Source organism: Pristis pectinata, chromosome 6 (genome assembly GCF_009764475.1).
Source record: "Pristis pectinata isolate sPriPec2 chromosome 6, sPriPec2.1.pri, whole genome shotgun sequence".
In the NCBI taxonomy this organism is placed as follows: Eukaryota; Metazoa; Chordata; class Chondrichthyes; order Rhinopristiformes; family Pristidae; genus Pristis; species Pristis pectinata.
In genome coordinates this window covers 110,873,922-110,896,085 of record NC_067410.1, presented here as the reverse complement: position 1 = coordinate 110,896,085, position 22,164 = coordinate 110,873,922, and the positions used below count along the sequence as shown (strand labels likewise).

At 46.0% G+C, this 22,164-nt stretch overlaps 1 protein-coding gene across 1 annotated transcript in view; it reads left to right on the top strand.

The window, feature by feature from the left end:
* Window positions 1–11,229, top strand: part of LOC127571992 (nucleotidyltransferase MB21D2-like) — a 31,779-nt gene extending 20,550 nt beyond the window's left edge. Inside the window, exon 2 of the mRNA XM_052018793.1 lies at window positions 8,121–11,229. Within this exon, the coding sequence (XP_051874753.1) occupies window positions 8,121–9,391 (1,271 nt within the window). The 3' untranslated portion in view covers window positions 9,392–11,229. The remainder of the gene's footprint in view (window positions 1–8,120) is intronic.
* Window positions 11,230–22,164: the final 10,935 nt, after the last annotated feature.

Genomic DNA, 22,164 nt, shown 5'->3' with positions numbered 1-22,164 from the left:
CACAGTTGGTCCTCGCCTTTCCAAATGCAGGTAGATCCTGTATATTTCAGGTCTGAGCCAGACTTCGCCAATACAATGGGCACGTTTTGTTGCTCCATTTTCCAAGTAACATCAGAACATTCTGCAGTAAAGAACATTTATCAGAATCAGGTTTATTATCACTGTCATGAATTTGTTCTGTGGCAGCAGTACAGTGCAAGACTTAAAAATTACTAAGTTACAAAAATAGTGCAAAAGAGGAATAATGAAGTAGTGTTCATGAACCATTCAAAAATCTGATGGCAGAGGGGAAGAAGCTGTTCCTGGAATGTTGAGTGTGGGTCTTCCAGCTCCTGTACCACCTCCCCAATGGTAGTAACATGAAGAGGGCATGTCCTGGATGGTGAGGGTCCTTGGTGATGGTCGCTGCAACCTTGATACTACTGTATGATAAAACTGCGCACATAAACACTCCATATTTGTATCTGGCTGCCATTTGACTCTGTTGCCAACTGTAGTTCTTTAGCTTGTCGAATGAACTATTTGCTGAGGATTCACAAATGTAATTAAACATTTGTAACCAACAATATTATGATGAAAGTTGTTATCCATGGCAGTGAGTGTTTAAGCACTGCAGGGTATATGAAGGTGCTCTACTGTTCTGAATTAATGGTTACATCATGGAAGGGAACCCATTCTTTCTGTGAGGCCATACCAGCTCCTCAAACTTTCCCACCCTAATCCTCCTCAGCTGTGCTTTTTCTGGTGGACTTCAGTTCCCTTTTGAGCATAATGATTGAATCCCCCCTCTGTCCTACTTCTAATGGTGCATTCCAAACCCTAACCTCTTGAGACAAAAATAAGAACAATTCTCGTTCTACAACTTTCAATCTGTCTTATGGTTCCTGACTCTCAAATGGGTTTCTCTACTCTGCCTTCTCATGGTTATGGATGTTTCCCATCAGGTCCTGTTGCAACATCCTTGTTGCAAAGAAATCTATTCCAGCCTATTCACTTAAAAAAAACCTCCCTCCCTGTAATCATTTTCATAAACTCCTTCACCCTTGCACCTTTTTATTGTGGCGTTGTGCTGAATCAGTGTTTCAAAAGGTTCACGGAGGCCCAAATCCTGCAACTCCCGGTGACAGGTGTACTTCCAAGTTGGGATGCTATGTGAATTGAAAGGGAACTGGCAGTCATGTGCATTCTCTAGGTAACTTTGTGGCTTGGGTCAGGGTCTTGGTACTGCAGACTGCTACTTGTTTAATACCGCAGGTTTACAGACTTGGAGACCAGAAGTATCTTGAGCCATGTTCTCCTCTCATTGCTGTCTTTGCACTTGGCAGTGCAGTCAATCGTATTGCTCAACAGCTGCTTCAGGCTTCTTGGTTCCACAAAACCAATATGCATTAGCTGCCTGGACTATTGTCACTGCTGCTTCATGTGTTGATGGGATCTGTTACATCCAGGAGATGCCAAGCAATTCTGGACTTCTGCAGACTAACAACTGTGGTGCTGTCATGTAGGCAACATTTGCATGTACCACCCTCCATAGTTCAGCTTGAAGATGGAGGCATTTGCTGTCTTGAACTGTAGCTGTGCATAAAACTGAATTGTTTGACCCCCTCTTTGGCACTAGATTTGAGCACCATGGGCACCTGTTTGTTAACTTTCAATTTGGGCTGAGTTTTAAGTTCTTCTGTCGAGTATCCAGAGGACAGGCACTCGGTCTTCCTTCAGTTTCTCCCTTAGCTGTCTGTCCAGTTTGGGCACCTGTTCACTATAAGCTGGCTTGATACTTGGCTGAATGTCTAAATGAGCTGGGATCAGCAGGATTTTAAACCCTCCATCTGTCACATGGTTGATTAATACACCAGGACCCCAGTTTACACTTTGTTTGAAGGTTGGGAATTGGACTGTGAACAGAATATGCAGATGAGCCAATGGGCTCTGAAAGCTCCTCAATTAAATATACTTTCACTGCCCTGAAGTTCCATGTTTTTGAAAGCTACTTGAGGCAACACCTGTGCAGCTTTGTAACTGGAGATTTTTCATTTTCCTTAATGCTTCATCTGTTCTGATTACAGACCCTCTTAATTATCCCCTAAGATAAGATCTCTTTGGATATTTGATTCTAAACTGCATTCTTTCCCCACCCCTTCAGTCCTTGAAGGAGAATAGTTGCATCTTCTGTATCATTAATCAATTATAATTGACAATGTATTGTTTTCCTACTTGGTTATAACAGTAGGGAGAGATGGCATCGATTATCTTGGGATTGGTGAATATTGTCTGGTTCTGAGGCAGCCTGTCATTAGTTCGATGTGTTAGAGACTAGAGAGCTGAAAGATCTAATGAAAAGGCGTGGACCTGGAACACTAACAGGTTCTCTTCAGTCAATGCTGGAGGCACTCGGGTCAGGCAGCATCTTTTCAGATTTCTGGCATCTGCAGTCTTACTTTCCGTTGTCAGAAGGTGAAAGGTGCCTGACGTCACAGTGACGTATAGGGTGGTGTGATCTGGATTAGTATCTCCTTGGTGATGTAACTGCTGACTTAAGGGAATTGCTTCTATCATTAGAAGGGCATAGTAATGCAGTCTCTCACTGTGGGAGCTGCTTGATTGTAAATTCCAAGGTGAACTTTCAGTGAGCAGGCAGTGGGAAGATGCCAACTCTCAGAAGGACCACAGCTTGTCAGCATTGTGCCCTAACTGAGTCTGTGCTGTCCTGTGGAAACTGGACTAGAGGTGATCTTTGAACAGAAATGGACCATTCAGCCCATAGCCCAAATACCACATCCCACCACTTGGTCTGTAGGCTTCTATGCCTTGGCAATCCAAGTGCTTGTATAAGTACTTGGATGTGTCTCTGCCTCCACTGCAGTGTTCAGATTCCAACCATTTTCTATAGCAGATGATAAAGGTGTTTAAGAGGCTTTTGGCTAAACATGAATAAGGAGGGATATGGATCATCGATAGGCAGGAGGGATATGGATCATCTATAGGCAGAAGGGATTTACATAGAACACAGAACAGTACAGTACAGAACAGGCCCTTTGGCCCACAATGTTGTGCTGGCATAGCTATTCCCTCCTGCCTACAGAATGCCCTTATCCCTCTTCCTCGTGTGCCCATCCAAGCCCCTCAAAATTCCCCCAATGAATTTGCCTCCCACACTATCAGGCAATGCATTCCGGGCATCCACCGCTCTCAGTAAAAACTGTACCCCTCACATCTGTTCTGAACCTACCCCCTCCCTCAAATGCATGCTTTTTTAATTTTAGGATTTGGTTTAATTTAGCATCATGTTTGGCATAGATGTGGGCAGGAGAGCCTGTTCCTGTGCTTATACTGTTGTTTTATCTTAGTAACAATGTCATTCCTGGGATCCCCTTAACTCTTTAAACATCTAGATGAATCTTCTCTGAACCCTCTCCAATGTAGTCAGTGTGGTGACCAGAACCCTGCACAATACTCCAGCTGTGGTCTAACCAGTGTTGTACCATGACCTCCCCATTCTCCATTAGCCAAGGTGTAGAATGACTACCTTCTGGGATCCTTGGTGCCTCTGTTCCCCGGGGCCCTGTCATTCACCACGTCCTACCCTTGGTACTCAAAATGTGCAACAATTTGCACTTTAGTGGGTTTAATTGCATCTGCCATTTCTCCGCCCATATTACCAACTGATTAATATCCTGCTGTGACTATTTTGGGTGGTGCCACTTTGCCTGTTGTCATAAACCTGTGGCCATTCCAATTACTCATTGTAATGAGACAACTTGTTAACACGCAGTTGGATGTGCCTGGCCATTCTTGCATTAGTGGGAATTTGCTTTATATAAATTTGTGTATTCAGTACAATTCAAAAGGATTTTGTAGGCTGCAAAATCTTTTGGATATGCTGGAGCTGCTCAGTGAAACTAAGTCCCATCACTACATGGATGCTTTTCATTTTCTTCAGTTCTAAGTTGCCATAATGGTGCTGCCTAACTTTCTGTCCTGCTCTGCCACAACCCAGGGTGTTCAAGTGATGCAAAGTACCATCTCTATTGCAGCTTGCACATCACCAGGCCTCTACCACAATGGGCCAGCATCTCTGGTCTCCCAATAACCAAAACCCCAGGGCTCGCTATCTGCCCATCCATTCAGAAACCTGAGAATATTTCTGCAGCAGTCCCTATGAACAGAAAGAGTAATGTCTGGATTAGAGCATTTAAACAACACATCAAGGAAGATGTATTTGGGGGTGGGGAAATTTAAGACATTGAATACAAAGCACAAAGTTGTTTCTTCTAGAAACCTGCCTGTTGACTTCTAGTGCATATTTAGTTTTCAAAAAGCTTGCCCAATAGTTTTAGCAAGGCCTTAACGTAATCTGTATCAAGCCAGTAACTGAGGGATGACTGGAGGGATGGGAAGAGAAATGAAATCTTCATCCTCTTCCAGGAGAGGTTCTGCCCCAATAGGATCTCACCACAATAGGCTCCAGTCCTGGGAAAAGACTAGTGGTTTAGATAGTCCACTTGCTCATCAGTGGGGGCAAAAAGCAGCATAACTTTCTCTTGGCTTGTGCTGTTGACAGCAGTAGAGTCAGTGAACTGCAGTGACCCCACTGTCATTGTTACATCCTCACTTGCTTAGCTGTTCCTTCTTGCTTTTTTGCTTCCAAAATGCAAGTTGGTGTACAGTTGTATGTCTAGTTCCAAACCCTATGAAGAATTCTACTACAATATTTCAAAGCAAGGATGGTAGGGGGGGGGAATAATACAACTACAGTTAGTAGACACCCTCTGGAAGTAGAGCAGCATTTAATTAAATTGCTAATTCTATTTAACTACTTGACTTTAATTATGAAGCTTAATTACTTTTGTGACATCTCCATTTTATACAATACATTTTGATGTCTTGGTGTTTAATTGATTTGCAAATTGAAAGCCCCCACCCATTTAGAGCCATTAACTATAGCAACTCCTGAATGATCTGCCCCTTGGCTCCAGATTTTAGGAGGGATGGGGCTTAGTGAGAATTCTACAACTGAGGAAATGCTCTGATCCCACCACAAGCACCTGCCTCTAACCTCTTGCCCCCCCCCCCCCCATTCTCAAACCCACCCCCTACTTTGATCATGATTCTCTATTAATGTGCACGTGCTTCTATTCTTGCCTGCTCTAGGGAAAACCATCCATCTATGCAGCCTGTTTAACCTTTTCAGCCTTTACCACCTTTTTGGTGGTCCTTTTTTTTTTGCATAGACTCTAAAACCAATTCTGTCAAACTCTAGTCTGGCAAGTGCCTAGGTGATGGAATAGGATACAGTCATTATGTTTGAGACATTTAGACACTAAATAGGCAATGCATAGAAGGATATGGTCCTAATGTGGGCAAATGGGACTAATGGAGATGGGTAAAGAAGTTGGTATGGATGTGATGGGCTGTTGGGCCTCTTTCTGTGCTGTACAGCCATATGACTAGGAACAGGAGGGAGACACCAGAGCAAAGACAACTCGGCCTGAGAGATGGTGAATTGTAGACCACTATTTGACCCACCTGACTACATCATGATTTGACTTCAAACCTCTCCAAATACCCACAACCTTAAATGTATCTGTCACCAGTTGATCCTTGCTCAACTATTCCAGCAACATATTGCAGATCAGTAACCAGGGAAAGATTTCCTCTGGCTTGCAAACCCTTGATATAAAATTTGTGCTGTGATTTCATGGAGCAGGTTAGTTATTCAGTTGATTTTGGATACCATAGTGATGAGGTGTTTTGTAGAAGGCATGAAAATCTCTGCACTACTTATCACTTTGGCTGTGTGAGCTGTTACAGGAGACCAGATAATCGAGGGGACAAATTAACTCATGATACAGAACTTCTTGCTCTTTGACATTCTACGGAGTAGAGGGCCCATCTGCCCTTGCGGCGCTGTGCTATGCTCCAGCCCCAATTGCTGTTTCCTGTGATACCACCACAAGTATCGTCCTGGATGTTGTACTTAATTCCAAGTGGGATTTGAACCCAAGATTTCAAAGCAAGGATGCAGGGATGGTAGAGGGGATAATACAACTACAGTTAATAGGCCCCCTCTGGGAGTAGTACAGCACTTAAGTTGTGTTGTGTTAATTAAAATGCATTGCCTGATAGGGTGGTGGAGACAATTTCATTGGGGGCTTTTAAGAGGGGCTTGGTTGGGCACATGAATGAGGAAATAGAGGGATTTGTGCATCCTGTAGGTAGGAGGGATTAGCTATGTCGGCACAACATTATGGGCAGAAGGGCCTGTTCTGTGCTGTACTGTTCTATGTTCAAGACCTACTGGCTCAGACTGCAGCACTAATTGTAGTGTGATTTTAAAATAGTGCTCGGGAAGGTGTGAGGGTCATGCGCTGATCACAAGTTTAACGACTTGTTCTGAAAGGTACTGGAGAAAGAGGTCTTGATGCAAGAGGTACTAACAGGTTGAGGACTGAAATGTGCTTGGTTCCAAATAGAGGATCCTCCACTGGCACACACACACTCCTGGCCTGTACATCCCTACTATTACTAGAATAATTTTTAAATGGCGTAAAGTTACTATTGTGGTTATTAGTCAGAGTCTTACAACGTAGAAATGGGCCCTTTGGCCCAACTCATCCATGTCAATTAAGATGGATATGTATCCAGCCCATATCGCTCTAAACCCTTCTGATCCATGTACTTGGATTATTACTGTTACATATACCAAGATGCATTGGAAAAACTGTTTGTATAGCATGATCTGTCAGCATGATGTGCATAATTGTGCTAGTACAGAAGAAAAAGCAATAATGGAACACAGAATAAAGTGTTAGTCAGTTGCAGAGTGCAGTTTAGGTAGACGATAAGGTGCAAGGGCGATGATGAGAGAGATTGGGAGATTGAGTTCATCCTTGGTGTATGAGAGGTCTGTTCAAGTGTCTTGTAACAGTAGGATAGAAGCAGCCCTGGACCTGGTGGTACATGTTTTCAAGCTATTGTATCTGCTCGATGGGCAGGGTGAGAGGAGAGATTGACTGGGGTGGGAGGCGTCGCTGATTACATTGGCTGCTTTCTGGAGGCAGTAGGAAGTGTAGAAGGACTCCATGGAGGGGAGACTGGTTTTCATGCTGGGCTGTGTTCCCAACTCTGCAATTTCTTGCAGCCTTTGGCAGAGCAGTTGCCATATCAATTATGATGCATTGAGATAGGATACTTTCTGTGGTTGCATCTGTAACAGTTAATGAGGTTCAATGGGGATATATTGAATTTCCTTGGCCTTCTGGGGAAGTAGAGGCACTGGTGTGCTTTCCTTAGCCATAGCATCTATGTGATTGGACCAGGACAAGCTATTGGTGGTATTTAGACCTAGGAACTTGAAGCTCTCAACCATCTCCACCTCTGTACCATTGATACATACAGGGATGTGTACTCTTTGTCCTGCTTCCTGAAGTCAATGACCAGCTCTTGTACTTGTCCAAATATCTGAAGTGCTAATGTACCTACCTCAACTACTTCCTCTAGCAGCTCATTCCATATACTCACCAGTTTCTGGGTGAAAAGGCTACCCTCTGGGTCCCTTTTTTAATATTTTCCCCTCTCTCCTTAAACCTATGTCCTCTAGTGTTTCTTTCCCTTTCCTGGGATGAATGCACAATCTATGCCCCTCATGATTTTGTACATCTCTATAAGGTCATCCTTCAATCTCTTGCGCTCCAAAGGAATAAAGTCCCAGCCTGCCCAACCTCTTCCTAAATTCAGTCTCTCGAGTCCTGGCAACATCCTTGTAAATTGTTGCACCCTCTCTGGCTTGATGATGTCCTTGTAGCATGGTGACCAAAACATTAGGATAGTGCTTGGAAGTCTGACACTCCTGTAGAATATTAAGTGACCGAAACATGGTTGGAGGTGATTTCAAGGAGCATCTTGGAGGGAATTCTAGAGCTGGGGTTGGGGGGGGGGTACCCAGGCACCTGAGAGATGTCACTACCAATGTGGAGGCAAAAATTGAGGCTCTGGAATGCAGAGCAGATCTTGATTTGCAATGCTTAATGCAGCAGCAAGGAATAACATCCTTCTCCTTGCAGGTTAGAAGGGGCTAATTGTTTAACCAAACTGACTTTTTTCCCTTTTGTCTGCTTTAGGCATGGTACAGAAACTGGACCAAAAGCTCCCTGTTGCCAATGAGTATCTCCTCCTCTCTGGTGGTGTGCGTGAAGGTGTAGTGGACATAAACCTCGAGGAACTTGGCCTCTACGTTCGGGGAACAGATTACGACATGGACTTCACTCTCCTGGTGCCAGCCCTCAAACTACACGATCGGAACCAGCCAGTCACCCTGGACATGCGTCACTCTGCCCTCTGCCACTCCTGGCTCAGCCTGCGGCTCTTCGACGAAGGCACCATCAACAAGTGGAAGGACTGCTGCACTGTGGTGGACCATGTGAGCGGGGGAGCCAACTACTTCTTCTCGCCCACCCGGGTGGCGGACTGGTTCTACGAGGCCATTTCTGTCGTGCTCGCCGAGATCCTGAAGAAGCCCCAGCGCGGGATGCCCAAGGTCGAGAAGGTGGAGAAGAACCACACGGTGATCTCTGTTATCCTGGCCGTGGGGTCCAGCCGCACGCTCTACGACATCATTCCCGTGGTCTCCTTCAAGGGGTGGCCTGCCGTGGCCCAGAGCTGGCTGATGGAGAACCACTTCTGGGATGGCAAGATAACAGAAGAGGAGGTGATCAGTGGCTTCTACCTGGTGCCAGCTGCTTCCCTTAACGGAAGGAAGGAGAATGAGTGGAGGCTTTCCTTTGCTCGCAGTGAGGTCCAGTTGAAGAAATGCATATCCAGCAGCCTCATGCAGGCCTACCAAGCGTGCAAGGCTGTGATAATGAAGCTCCTGTTCAAACCCAAAGCCATCAGTCCTTATCACCTGCGGAGTATGATGCTCTGGGCTTGTGATCGTCTTCCGTCAGCATTCCTGGCTCGGGAAGACTGCGCGGCCGGATTCCTGCTGGGACTGATCGATGACCTTCAGCACTGCCTGGTCAACCGGCTGTGCCCCAACTACTTCATCCCCCAATGCAACATGTTCGAGCACCTCTCTGACGAGGCCGCCCTCCTCCACGCCCGCAGGCTCTCCTCAGTGCGATCGGACCCTGCCGAGCACCTGCGGACGGCCATCGAGCACGTCAAGGCCGCCAACCGCCTGACGCATGACACCCCACGGAGGGGCAGCGGCTCCGGCACGCCTTCCCCGTCCTCGGACAACGGCTGCGGAGAGGGCCGGCAGCAGGATGACCGGCTGGCCAAGAAGTTGCAGCAGTTGGTGACAGAGAACCCTGGCAAGTCCATCTCAGTCTTCATCAACCCCGACGACGTCACCAGGCCCCACTTCCGAATAGACGACAAATTCTTTTGAGATAACGACTGGAAGAGGAATGGAGTGTTGCAACAAGTCTCTGATCCTTGCAGGGACCAAAACACTGTAGGGCCATATAAAGCAGTGTCTAATGCACAAATCTGGGGCACTGCTACCACAGGCAAACTGCAGAGTCCCGGACAATCTGGGAAGGTTTAAATGCAATGTTTGTTTCCTCGGACTGATGCAACAGTTGTCATTTCTGATGCGCTGTTCAGTATAAATTCTGTTCTGTAGGCAATCGCTCTTAGACTGGAAATCCCTGTGGCAAATGAGGGCAACTCTACTGCAACTTGAGACTGGGGTGATTTAAAGGGACCAGGGATGTAGTAGTGTTCCCTTAGGAAGGGCTGCTGTTTGGAATTCCAGAGCAGGGACATTTGACCTTGAATTCTATGGGTTTTCTTGGCATCTGGTTGGAGGTTCTACACCAAGTGTGTCTCTAAATCCTCAGATTGTCCCCTCTTGAAGGTCCTTGCCCTAACTCATCTGGGTGTTCCACTGGGCTGATTTAGAATGTTCTCAACCCACCAAGTTGGGACCAAATGGTCAATACGCTTGAATTAGCTACAGTTTGCCTCCATTGCAATGGGGCAGTGAAGGGTGTGAGAGTAGAATAAGATCCCTCCTGGTCATCCAGTGACTTCCCTCTGCAAGTGAATGGGTTTGTGGTCAAGCATCTGAAGAAGGGCAAATGAACACAGGTTTGCATTGGGCTGTTGTGCCATCTGAATTTGAGCATGGTGCTGGTCAGTCCTACAGCAGAGGATCTGGGTGAGGGGTGGCCATGCATTCATTGTGGGTGAGCATAGCCCTGCTGTATTTGGTTTAGCTACCCTGGGTGGTCTTGCTTTGCAGTCTGGTATTATTGGTGAGCTGAGGTGCCACCAACAGAAAAGGCATTTCTGCTAACTGGTCCACACAGATCTTCTAGATCAGAATATGGATTAAAAAGAGCCAGGTGTGTTTTTTCATGGGTGTTTTTTTTGTGTGTAAATTTAGGATCAAGAAGTTTATTCACTCAGTGTCCTGTCCAACACCTTGTTCTCAACCTCAACATTTGTACATCTTGCTGCAGAAATTGAGTTGGGGCATAAAATGGGGCTGTTGGACCAAAAAAGCAGCTATAAAGTTATTCCCACTTCAAATCTTGGCCTGTAGGTGTGACTTGTGCTCATCCAGGTGTGTTTTTAAACTTTTGCTTGTTTTAAGGCCGTGTTCCATTAATTTCAACCTGCAGTGTGAGGTTTTGGGTGGTGAAACATCCCTTGGTCTTGAGTTTCCATTGCTTTTAATCCAGCTACTGCAAGTGCATTCTAAGAATTTGATTATAAGCTCAGGTGTCTTCATTAGTAGCTCTAAATGAACTCTCCCTTGGTCTGATCCTTCCTGATGGTTTGGGGTTATAATTCTCTTTACTGAAGTGTCACATCAACAAAACTCTCTCTCATTTAAGAGCAAAATCCAGGTACTGTCTTTGGTCTTGAAACAATTGTGATTGGATATCTTTTAGTTTATCATCTTGCTCATTCTGGAGTTTTATAAGCCAACAGATATTTGGCAAGTTTCATTATTGAGCCACAACACTTATCAGAAGTACTGGAACTTGGGAATAATGCATTTAAAACTTGGCCATCAAAGTTCATCCAATTATTTAATATTGCCTCAATTCAAACAGTTTAAGGTAACCCATTTATTGAACTAGTGTCTCCAGGTTCACAAATATTTTCCAACCCACATCTCATCTCCGACAACAAGTGGGAGCAAGAGCAGGTTGTCAAGACTTGACCACAGTACCGGTTCCACCATTCAATAAACCATAGGTGATTCCACATCCTTGGCCGATCTCCATAAGTTTACTTCTTTTAAATCAGTAAGATAATCCATCCTGTATTGGAATTCCTTGCCCCAGATGGTACCGAAGGTCAAATCCTCAATGTATTTGGGTTTGGAATCCTTGGAGATGAAGAAGAAATTCTTAAATGGGTCCCTCCTTAATTACAATGGCCTCACGTGCCATGGGTCATCCTCTTCTCCCACCCCCACACACAAGGGAAATGTCCTCTCAGTGATTAGCCACTCAAGCCCCAAAAATGTTTCTAATGAGATGCCCCCCCCACCCCCAAGACTCCAATGAATGTCCGAACTATTAAGCCATTCCATCATATCTGAGATCACACTGCTGAACTGCCTGAAGGAGGACTTCGCATGTGAACCAAAAATCTCCTCTCTAATTTGGATGTAACCTTGCACAGTTGCAGTAAGACATTCCTACCTTAAGCCTCCAGCCCTCTTGGAAGGAAGGCATTCCATGAGTTTTCCTGCTGTACCTGTGCTGGCTTTGTTTCATGTCCAAGCACCGCAAATCCCTTCTTGATCTGCAGTCTTTATCCATCTAAATCTGTGTTACAGTTCAAAGTGAGCAATGTTCCCCATGACGTACTCCATTTGCTGACAGTGTTTTTGCTGCCTTTCCAGCCGGTAGAGGTGGTGGGTTTGGAAGGTGCTGTCTGAGGAGTCTTGGTGAGTTTGTGCAGTGCGTCCTGTAGATGGTACACACTGCTGCTGCTGTGCCTGAGTGGATGTGGTGCCTATCAAGTGGGCTGCTGTCCTGTATGGTGTTGAGCTGCTTGAGTGTTGAAGTTGTATTCTGGGCACTTCACTTCCATCACACACACCTGGAGCCAGAGTTGTACAGCACAGAAACAGGTCTGTCAGCCCAACTAGTCCATGCCAACCGAGGGTGCCTCCCTGAGCTAGTCCAATTTTAACATGCCCCCTTCTGGCTCTTCTAAGTCCATTTCTTAGGCTCTGTCCTGGCTACCTTGTAACTCTCCAGAGCCCTGTCTGATCCATGCTTTCTAAACGTCAGGTAAGTTTCTTTCTTCTTGACATGTCAACCACGGTTCCTTCACTCTACCATCCTTCCCCTGCCTCAATGGGACAAACCTATTCAGAGCCCCATGCAAGTGTTCTTTAAACAACCTCCACATTTCTGCTGTGCACTTCCCCAAGAACATCTGTTCCCAATTTACACTCCAAGTTCCTGCTTAATAGCATCATAATTCCCCCTCCCCCAATTAATACTTTCCCATATTGTCAGCTCCTATCCCTCTCCAAGCCTATGGTAAAGGTCAAGGAGTTATGGTCACTATCTCCAAAATGCTCTTCCAGAGATCTGAAACCTGTTCAGGCTCATTGCCTAGTATCAGGTCCAGAATGGCGCCTCACTGGCAGGAATCCTTCCTGTAGACACCAAACAAATGAGTGGATTCTGCTGTCTTGAGAGGTAAGCTGTTGCTTCCACACAGTTTTAAGAGTCCTGACGAGGAGTGAGCTGCCGCAGCAGGTAAGTGGGGTCATCTAGGGGGCCTCAGTGTTGGGACTCAGCCCCAGGTGCTTCGTAGGGCTGGGATTTAATCCGGAGAGGCCCTGTTGTCGTGCCCTAGCTGGTTGGGTGTCGGGTCTCTGGCCTCAGCCTCGTATCGGGACTCGTCCTCTACAGGCCTGTTCTCAGTGTCGGGCGCTCCAGTGGGGTCCGGGAGTTGGGTCTCTGCGATGGGGGGCTCCCTGGGGACATCTCTTCGCCCTGCAGAGGCTTCCACGTGGACAGCCCATCCTAGGCCACACATCATTTCCAACTGGATCTGGGAGTTGTGTCCCCTTTGTAGTCGTTCCTGGAGGTCAGAAGATCGCCAGCCCTGTAAGAAGATTTAAAAGAATATCATTAGTATTAGTTTGTGACAGTTTAAATTTAAGTGTAGAATGATGCTCATAAGGGTAATGAGTAGATCTGTAGAGAGTAGCTGGCAACGGATCGCCATGCTCTGGCAACATCTTGCTCTGTACTTCAGATGTAACCTTGCACAGTTGCAGTAAAACATTCCTACTTTGAGCCTCCAGCCCTCTTGGAAAGAAAGCATTCCATGAGTTTTCCAGCTGTACCTGTGCTGGTTTTATTTCATGTCCAAGCACCACAAATCCCTTCTTGATCTGCAATCTTTATCCATCTAAATCTGTGTTACAGTTCAAAGTGAACAATGTTCCCCATGACGTACTCCATTTGCTGACTGTTTTTGCTGCCTTTCCAGCCAGTAGAGGTGGTGGGTTTGAAAGGTGCTGTCTGAGGAGTCTTGGTGAGTTTGTGCAGTGTGTCCTGTAGATACACACTGCTGCTACTGTGCATCAGTGAAGTGAGTGGATGGGGTGCCTATCAAGTGGGCTGCTATGTCCTGTATGGTGTTGAGCTGCTTGAGTGTTGAAGTTGTATTCCAGGCAAGTGGAGTGTGTTCCATCACACACCTGGAGCCAGGGATGTACAGCACAGAGACAGGTCTGTCAGCCCGACTAGTCCATGCCAACTGAGGGTGCCTTCCTGAGCTAGCCCCATTTTAACATGGAATAGAACATTAGAGCACTGTACAGCCCCTGCAGCCTACAATGTTGTGCTGACATTTTGTCCATGTTTGGCCCATATCAATGTACCTGTTGAAGTGTATTTTAAATGTTGTAATTGTACCCCTTCCTCTGGCAGCTCATTCTGTATACCACCACCCACAGTGTTGGGGGGGGGGGTGAAATTGCCCCTTTAAATCTTTCCTCTCTCATCTTAAACCTATGCCCTCTGGTTTTAGACTCCCCTGCCCTTGGGAAATGTCTGACCATCCACCTTGTCTATGCCCTTGTATAAATCTATAAGGTCTCCCCTCAGCCTCCTATGCTCCAGAGAAAATGGCCCCAGTCTCTCCTTGTAACTCAAGCCATCCAATCCCAGCAACATTCTGGCAAATCTTCTGCCCTTTTCTGACTTAACATCCTTCCAATAGTTGGGTGACCACAACTGCACACAACTTCCAGAGTGATCTCATTAGCCATCCTCACAAAAGTCAAGGTCTCTCTCTGAACACTGAATCAAAGTATTCATTAAGGACCTCCCCCACCTCCAACTCCAGGCACATGTTTCCTTTTATCCCTGATCATTCCCACCCTCACTTCAGTAGTCACCTTATTCTTTACATGTGTAAAACACCTTGGGGTTGTCCTTGATCCTACTCTCCAAGGACTTCTCGTGCACCCTTCTGGCTCTCCCAAGTCCATTTCATAAGCTCCATCCTGCCTACCTTGTAACACTTCAGAGCCCTGTCTGATTTATAGCCTTTGTACACCATGGTTCCTGTATCTTATCGTAACTTCCTTGTCTCGTTGGAACATGCCTATGCAGAACTCCACACAAATGTCCCCTGAATATTTGCCACATTTCTTCTGTACTTTTCCCTGAGAATATCTGTTCCCAATTTAATCTTCCAATTTCCTGCCTGAGAGCCTCATAATTCCCTTTACTCCAAGTAAATGCCTCTCTAGTCTCTGTTCCTATCTCTCTCCAGTGCTAACGTAAAGGAGATAGAATTATGATCACTATCACCAAAATGCTCTCCTCCTGAGATCTGACACCTGACCAGGTTCATTTCCCAATACCAAATCAAGCACAGCCTCTCCTCTTGTAGGCTTATCTACATTGTGCCAAAAATCCTTCCTGAACACACTTAACAAACTCCACCCCATCTAAACCCCTCACTGTACAGAGATGCCAATCGATGTTTGGGAAATAAAATCTCCCATCACAACTGTTTTTGTCACACCTTTCTAGGATCTGCTTCCCTATCTGCTCCTTGATATTCCTGTTACTATTGGGCAGCCTAGCTTTTTAAAAAAAACATCCAATAAGTTATTGACGCCTTCCTGTTCCTAACCTCCACCCACAGAGACCCTGTGGACAGTCCACTCCCCCACCTTTTTTACCTCCCTGTCCTTTCTGAAATAGCTAAAACCCAGTACTTGAAGTAACCATTCCAGTCCCTGAGCCATCCAAGTCTGACCACCACATCATAGCTCCAAGTATTGATCTGTGCTAAGCTCATCCACTTTGTTCACTATACTCCTTGCGTTTTTAAAATACACATCTCAAACAGTTAGTCTGAGCATGTCCCTTCTCTATCAGCTGCCTATCCTCCCTCTTGTACAGACTACAAGCTTTCTCTATTTGAGAGCCAAACATCTTTCCCTAGTCTCTCCAGTTTGGCTCCCCTCCCCCCCCCAACAATTCTAGTTTAAACTCCCCCTGTAGCCTTGGCAAAACTCCCCACCAGGATATTGGTCCCCCTGGGATTCAAGTGCAACCTGTCCTTTTTGTAAAGGTCATACCTGCCCCAAAAGAGGCCCCAATGATCCAGAAATCTGAATCCCTTCCCTTCCCTCCAACCCCTCAGCCACACATTTAACTTCCACCTCATTCTATTCACTCGGCACAGGCAGTAATCCTGAAATTACTACCTTTGTGGTCCTGCTTCTCAACTTTCTTTGTAACTCTCTATAGTCTTTTTTTCAGGACTTCATCCCTTTCCCTACCTATGTCGTTGGTACCAATATGTACCACGACCTCTGGCTGTTCTCCCTCCCTCCTGCAGGATATCTTGGACACAATCTGAAACATCCTGGCACCTGGGAGGCAAACTACCATCCAAGTTTCCTTCCTGCCACCACAGAATCACCTGTCTGACCCCCTAACTATGGAGTCCCCTATCACTAGTGCCCTCGTCTCTCCTTCCCTAGTCTTCTGAGCCACAGGGCCGGACACTGCCACTGTTGCTTCCCCCAGGTAGGCTGTCTCCCCCAACAGTACTCAAGCAGGAGTACTTATTGGCAGAGGGTACAGCCACAGGGGTACTCTCTGGTACCTGACTCTTCCCCTTCCCCCTCCTGACTGACCCACTTGCTTGACTCCCATAGTCCTGGTGTGACCACCTGCCTGTAACTCCTTTCTATCACCTCATTCTCTGACCATACAAAGGTCATCAAGCTGCATCTCCAGTTCCCTAACGCAGTCCCTCAGGAGCTGCAGCTTGACACACCAGGTGCAGATGTGGTTGTCCTGGAGGCTGGGAGACCTCCCACATTTGACACTGAGCACAGAAAACCGCACTCATTCTACTTTCCTCAAATCACCTACCTAGTCATCTGTTACTGCCTAAGCTCGTTGAACCAAAGCCCAATCACTCTGCTCCCTCTCACTCCGCTGCCTACTGGATATGACGATCTTTTTAAACTGCTCATGTGCTACCCACTTGTCACATGCCTGCGCAGTCTTTCTAGGAGGTCCCCTCTTGTTCTTCTGTACTCCAATGAATACAGTTCTAGAGCCGAGAAACGCTCCTCGTGTCAGCCCTTTATTCTGGGAATCATCCTCGTAAATCTTCTCTGAACCCACTCCAACATCAGTACATGCTTTCTAAGATAAGGGGTCCAAAACTGCGCACAGTACTCCAAATGAGGTCTCACCAGTGCCCCATAGAGCCTCATCAACACATCCTTACTTGTACATTATTTCTCTCAGAATGAATGCCAACATAGCATTTGCTTTCTTCACTGCTGATCCAACCTGGTGGTTAACCTTTAGGGTATCCTGCATGAGGACTGCCAAGTCCCCTTGCACTTCTGTATTTTGAATTTTCTCCCCATCTAGATGATGATCTGCCCATTTCTTTCTTTCTTTCAAAATGTACAACTACATTTTCAACATTTTCTCATCTGCCATTTCCTTGCCCATTCTCCTAAACTGTCCAAGTTTCTCTGCCACCTTCCTTGTTTCTCTGCCACCTTCCTTGTTTCTCTGCCACTCTTGGTGTTGTCTGCAAACTTAGCCACAAAACCATTTAATCCATAATCTAAATCATCAATATCCAGTGTAAAAAGCGACCCCAATACTGACCACTGTGGAACACTGGTAACTGGCAGCCAACCAGAACAGGATCCTTTATTCCCACCCTTTGCTTTCTGCCTGTCAGCCAACGCTTTACCCATTCTAATACCTTTCCTGTAATTCCATGGGCTCTCATCTTATTAAGCAGCCTCTTGTGCAGCACCTTGTCAAAGGTCTTTTGAAAATCCAAATACACAACATCCACAGCTTCTCTTATCCATCCTACTTGAGATTGTCAAAAAAAAAACTTCAATAGGTTGGTCAGGCAGGATCTTCCCTTCATGAAACCATACTGGCTTGGACCTATCTTGTCATGCACCTCTGGGTATTCCGTAACCTTGTCCTTGAAGATCAGCTCCAATGGCTTTCCAACCACTGATGTCAGACTATTAGGCCTGTAATTTTCCTTGTGCTGCCTCCCTCCTTATACAGCAGAACTACATTTCTGACCTTCCAGTCCTCTGGAACCATGCCAGGGTTTATTGATGCATGGAAAATTATTTCCAATGCCTCCACAATCTCTAAAGCCACCACTTTCAGAACCTGCAGGTGCATTTCATCTGGTCTGGGAGACTTGTCTGTCCTTAGTCCATTTAGCTTCCTGAGCACCTTCTCTCTAGTAATCTTGACTGAACTCAATTCTATCCCCTGAGACCCCTGACTATCAGGTGTGCTGCTGATGTCTTCATCAGTGAAGACTGATGCAAAATACTCATTTAGTTCCTCTGCCATCTCTTACCCGTTATTGGTCCTATATCTACCTGTCTCTTACTACGAGTTTTTAAATATCTGAAGAGTATGCTTTTGTATGTTATTTGCCAACTTCCTTCCATAATTCAGCTTTTCCTTCCTAATGACTTTCTTAGTTTCTAAGTTTTTAAAAGCCTCCCAGTCTTCTGTTTTCCCACTAATTTTTTGCTTCCTTGTATACCCTCCCTCTAGCTTTTATTTTAGCCTTAACCTCACTCATTAGCCACATTTGTGCCATGTTTTCCATTCATAACTTTCTTTCTTGGAATATATCTATCCTGCACTTCTTGTAGAAATTTCATCCATTTCTGCTCTACTGTCCCTCCATCTAGCTTACTTTTTAATCAATTTGGGTCAGTTCCCCTCTCATGCCAGTGTGACTTCCTTTGTTCCACTGAAATATTGACACCTGAAATCAGCTTCTCCTTGTCGAAACTGAAACTGAACTCAGTCATATTGTGATCACTACTTCCTTAAGGGTTCCTCTACTTTTAGTCTCCTAATCACCTCAGGTTCATAACGCAGCACCCTGGTGGGCTCATCAAGCTGCTCTAAAAAGCCATCCTGTAGGCATTCCAGAAACTCTCTCTCTCCCGAGATCCAGTACCTTCCTAGCTTTCCCAGTCCACTTTCATGTTAAAATCCCCCATAATTATCTTTGTCTCTCTGACATGCTTTTCCTATTTCCAACTGCAACTTGTAGTCCACATCCCAGCTGTTAGGGGGCCTGTATATAACTGCTATTAGGGTCCTTTTACCCTTGCCATTTCGTAACTCAACCCATAAGGTTTCTACCTCTTCTGACCCTATATCCCTTCTATTGATTTTAATATCATTGCTTACCATCAGTGCCCCGCCACCCCCTCTACCTACCAGCCTATCTTTCTATACGCCATGTACCATTGGACATTCAGCTCCCAATCACATCCATCATTAATCATGACTTGGTGATTGCCACAATGTCATGTTTTTTAATCTGTATCTGTACTACAAGGTCATCCACTTTATTTCTAATGCCACATGCATTTAAATACAGTACATTTAGTTCAGTATCTGCTACCGATTTTGCTGTATTTCTATTGCTCAGCAAATTATCCTGCGTCTTCACCTGCCTGTTCCTCTTGCCATCTTTGCTGCACACTGTCTTGGACTTGTTTCTATTTTCCTCTATCCTAACATCCTGGTTTCCTTCCCCCCCCCCCCCCTTGTCAAATTAGTTTAAACCCTCCCTAATGCCTATATTAAACATTCCTGCCAGGATATTGGTACCCTTTGAATTCAGGTGTAACCCATCCTTTTTGCATAGGTCATACCTCCCCCAAAATAGATCCCAATCATCCAAGAATTTGAAGCCCTGCACCAGTTATTCAGCCACACGTTCATCTGCCTGATCTTGCTCTCCTTGCCTTCATTAGCACAGCACAGGTGGTAATCCTGAGATTACTACGCTGGAGATCCTGCTTCTCAACATTCTTCCCAATTCCCTGTAATCTTCCTTCAGGACCTCCTCCCTTGTTCTACCTATGTCATTGGTACCAACATGTACCCAGACTTCTGGCTGCTCACCCTCACCTCAGAATTCTTGACCTGACCTGAGACATCCCCTACCCTGGCACCAGGAAGGCAACACACCATCCAGATATTATCTGGCTGGCAGAATCTCTTGTCTGTTCCCCTCACTACAGAATCCCCTATAACTACTTCATTTCTCCTTGCTTGCTGGACCACAGCACCAGGCATGGCGCCAAAGTCCTGTTTGCCATGGTCTTCCTCTGTCAGGTCATCCTCTCCAATGGTATCTAAAATGATCTACTGATTTTTGAGGGGAACTGCCATCAAGGTACTCTACAAATTCTTTATAGCTTCTATCTCCTCACTCTGCCTAATTGACCGAAGGTCGTCAAGCTGCAGGTCCAGATTCCTAACATGGTCCCTGAGGAGCCACGTCGCAATGCACTTTGCGCAGATGTAGTCCTCAGAGGCTGGTAGTCTCTCAGGGTCCCCACATCTGGCACTCCAAACATTAATCCTAGATGCATACTGCTATGGCACTGTCTAATGTTACTAAATTAGTAACTTAACCTCTGACTATAATTCTCACCTCTTACCTGTTCTCGCCAAAGCCTGTTGAGCCAAAGCTTTACCACTGACTCAGACCACTCTGACCGCACCTCTCAAATAGCGAAGGTGGATCTTTCCTCCAATCATCTCGTTGGGTCACTCCGATGCTCTCCGAACACTAGGCTGCATTCTCACCGCTCCTAGTTGGTCTCAAAGTTCCTGCTCTCGATCCCTCCAATCAGCAGGAAGGTAAGTTTCACTCGTTCTTTCAACCAATCAGCTCCACTGGTCGCTCTGCTCTCCGAACACTAGGCCATGCTCTCACCGCTCTGAGTTGAAGTCTCAAAGTTCGGGCCCTGGCCTCGCATGCTCCATGGGGACGTCTCCTCGGCCAGGCTGGTCGTTTCCCTCTGGGTCTGTGAATCGGGTCCCCTTCGTAGTCGTTCCTGGAGGTCGGAAGATCGCCAGCCCTGTAAGATGTAAAAGAACATCATTAGTGATAGTGACATTAGTTTAAGTTTAAAAGTGTAGAATGATTACAGTAAGGGTAATGAGTAGATCTGTGGAGAGCAGCTGATGAGTCTCCATGCTCCAGTGCCATCTTGCTTTGTACTTCAGATGTAACCTTGCACAGTTGCAGTAAGACATTCCTACTTTGAGCCTCCAGCCCTCTTGGAAGGAAGGCATTCCATGAGTTTTCCTGCTGTACCTGTGCTAGTTTTTGTTTCGTGTCCAAGCACCACAAATCCCTTTTTGATCTGCAATCTTTATCCATCTAAATCTGTGTTACAGTTCAAAGTGAGCAATGTTCCCCATGACGTACTCCATTTGCTGACTGTTTTTGCTGCCTTTCCAGCCAGTAGAGGTGGTGGGTTTGGAAGATGCTGTCTGAGGAGTCTTGGTGAGTTTGTGCAGTGTGTCCTGCAGATGGTACACACTGCTGCTACTGTGCATCAGTGAAGTGAGTGGATGGGGTGCCTATCAAGTGGACTGCTATGTCCTGTATGGTGTTGAGCTGCTTGAGTGTTGAAGTTGTATTCCAGGCAAGTGGAGTGTGTTCCATCACACACCTGGAGCCAGAGATGTACAGCACAGACAGGTCTGTCAGCCCAACTCGTCCATGCCAACGAGGTGCCTTCCTGAGCTAGCCCTGTTTTGGCTGTTTGTCCTGTCTCCCTCAACCTTTCCGATCCATGTACCTGTCCAAGTATTTTAAATGTTGTAATTGTACCCACCACTTCCTCTGGCAGCTTGTTCTGTATACCCACCACCCTTTGGGGGGGGGGGGGGGAGAGGGGGGTGGAACTTGCCCCTCAGGTCCCCTTTAAATCTATCATCTTAAACCTATGCCCTCTGGTTTTAGACCCCCCTACCTTGGAAAATGGCTGTGACCATCCACCTTGTCTATGCCCCTTGTGATTTATATAAATCCTATAAGGTCTCCCCTCAGCCTCCTATGTTCCAGAGAAAATGGCCCCAGTCTCTCCTTGTAAATCAAGCCATCCAATCCCAGCAAATCCTTGCAAATCTTTTTTTCTCTGCCCTTTTCTGACTTAATGTCCTTCCAATAGTTGGGCAACCAGAACTGTGCATAGTACTTCGAGTGATCTCATTAGCATCTTGTACAGCTGTAATATGACATCCCAACTCTGGCACATGATGCCTTGAGTGATGATCGCAAGCAAGCCAAATACCTTCTCCACTTGGTCTACCTGTGTTGCCACTTTCAGAGAACTATGTGCTTGTGCCCCTAGGTTCTAATGCTAGAGGGCATGTATTTAAAGTGAGGAGGGGTTAGGTACTTAAAAGTGTGGCACAAGTATTTTTGGAGTCATGAGTGCCTGGAATGCACTTCCAGGAGTGGTGGTGAAGGCAAATATGATGGGCTGAGGCTCTTGGAGAGAGAATGGAGGGGTATGGACATTGTGTAGACAGAAGGGACTAGTTTATAGAACATTAGAACACTACAGCACAGTACAGGCCCTTCGGCCCACAGTGTTGTGCTGACATGTTGTCCTGCTCTAAGATCTATCTAACCCTTACCTCCCACATAGCCCCCCCCATTTCTCTATCATTCATGTGTCTGTCTAAGAGTCTCTTAAATGTCCCTAATGTATCTGCCCCCACAACCTCTACAGGCAGTGTGTTCCACACACCCACCACTGTGCAAATTTAAAAAAAACTTACCCCTGATATCCCCCTTATA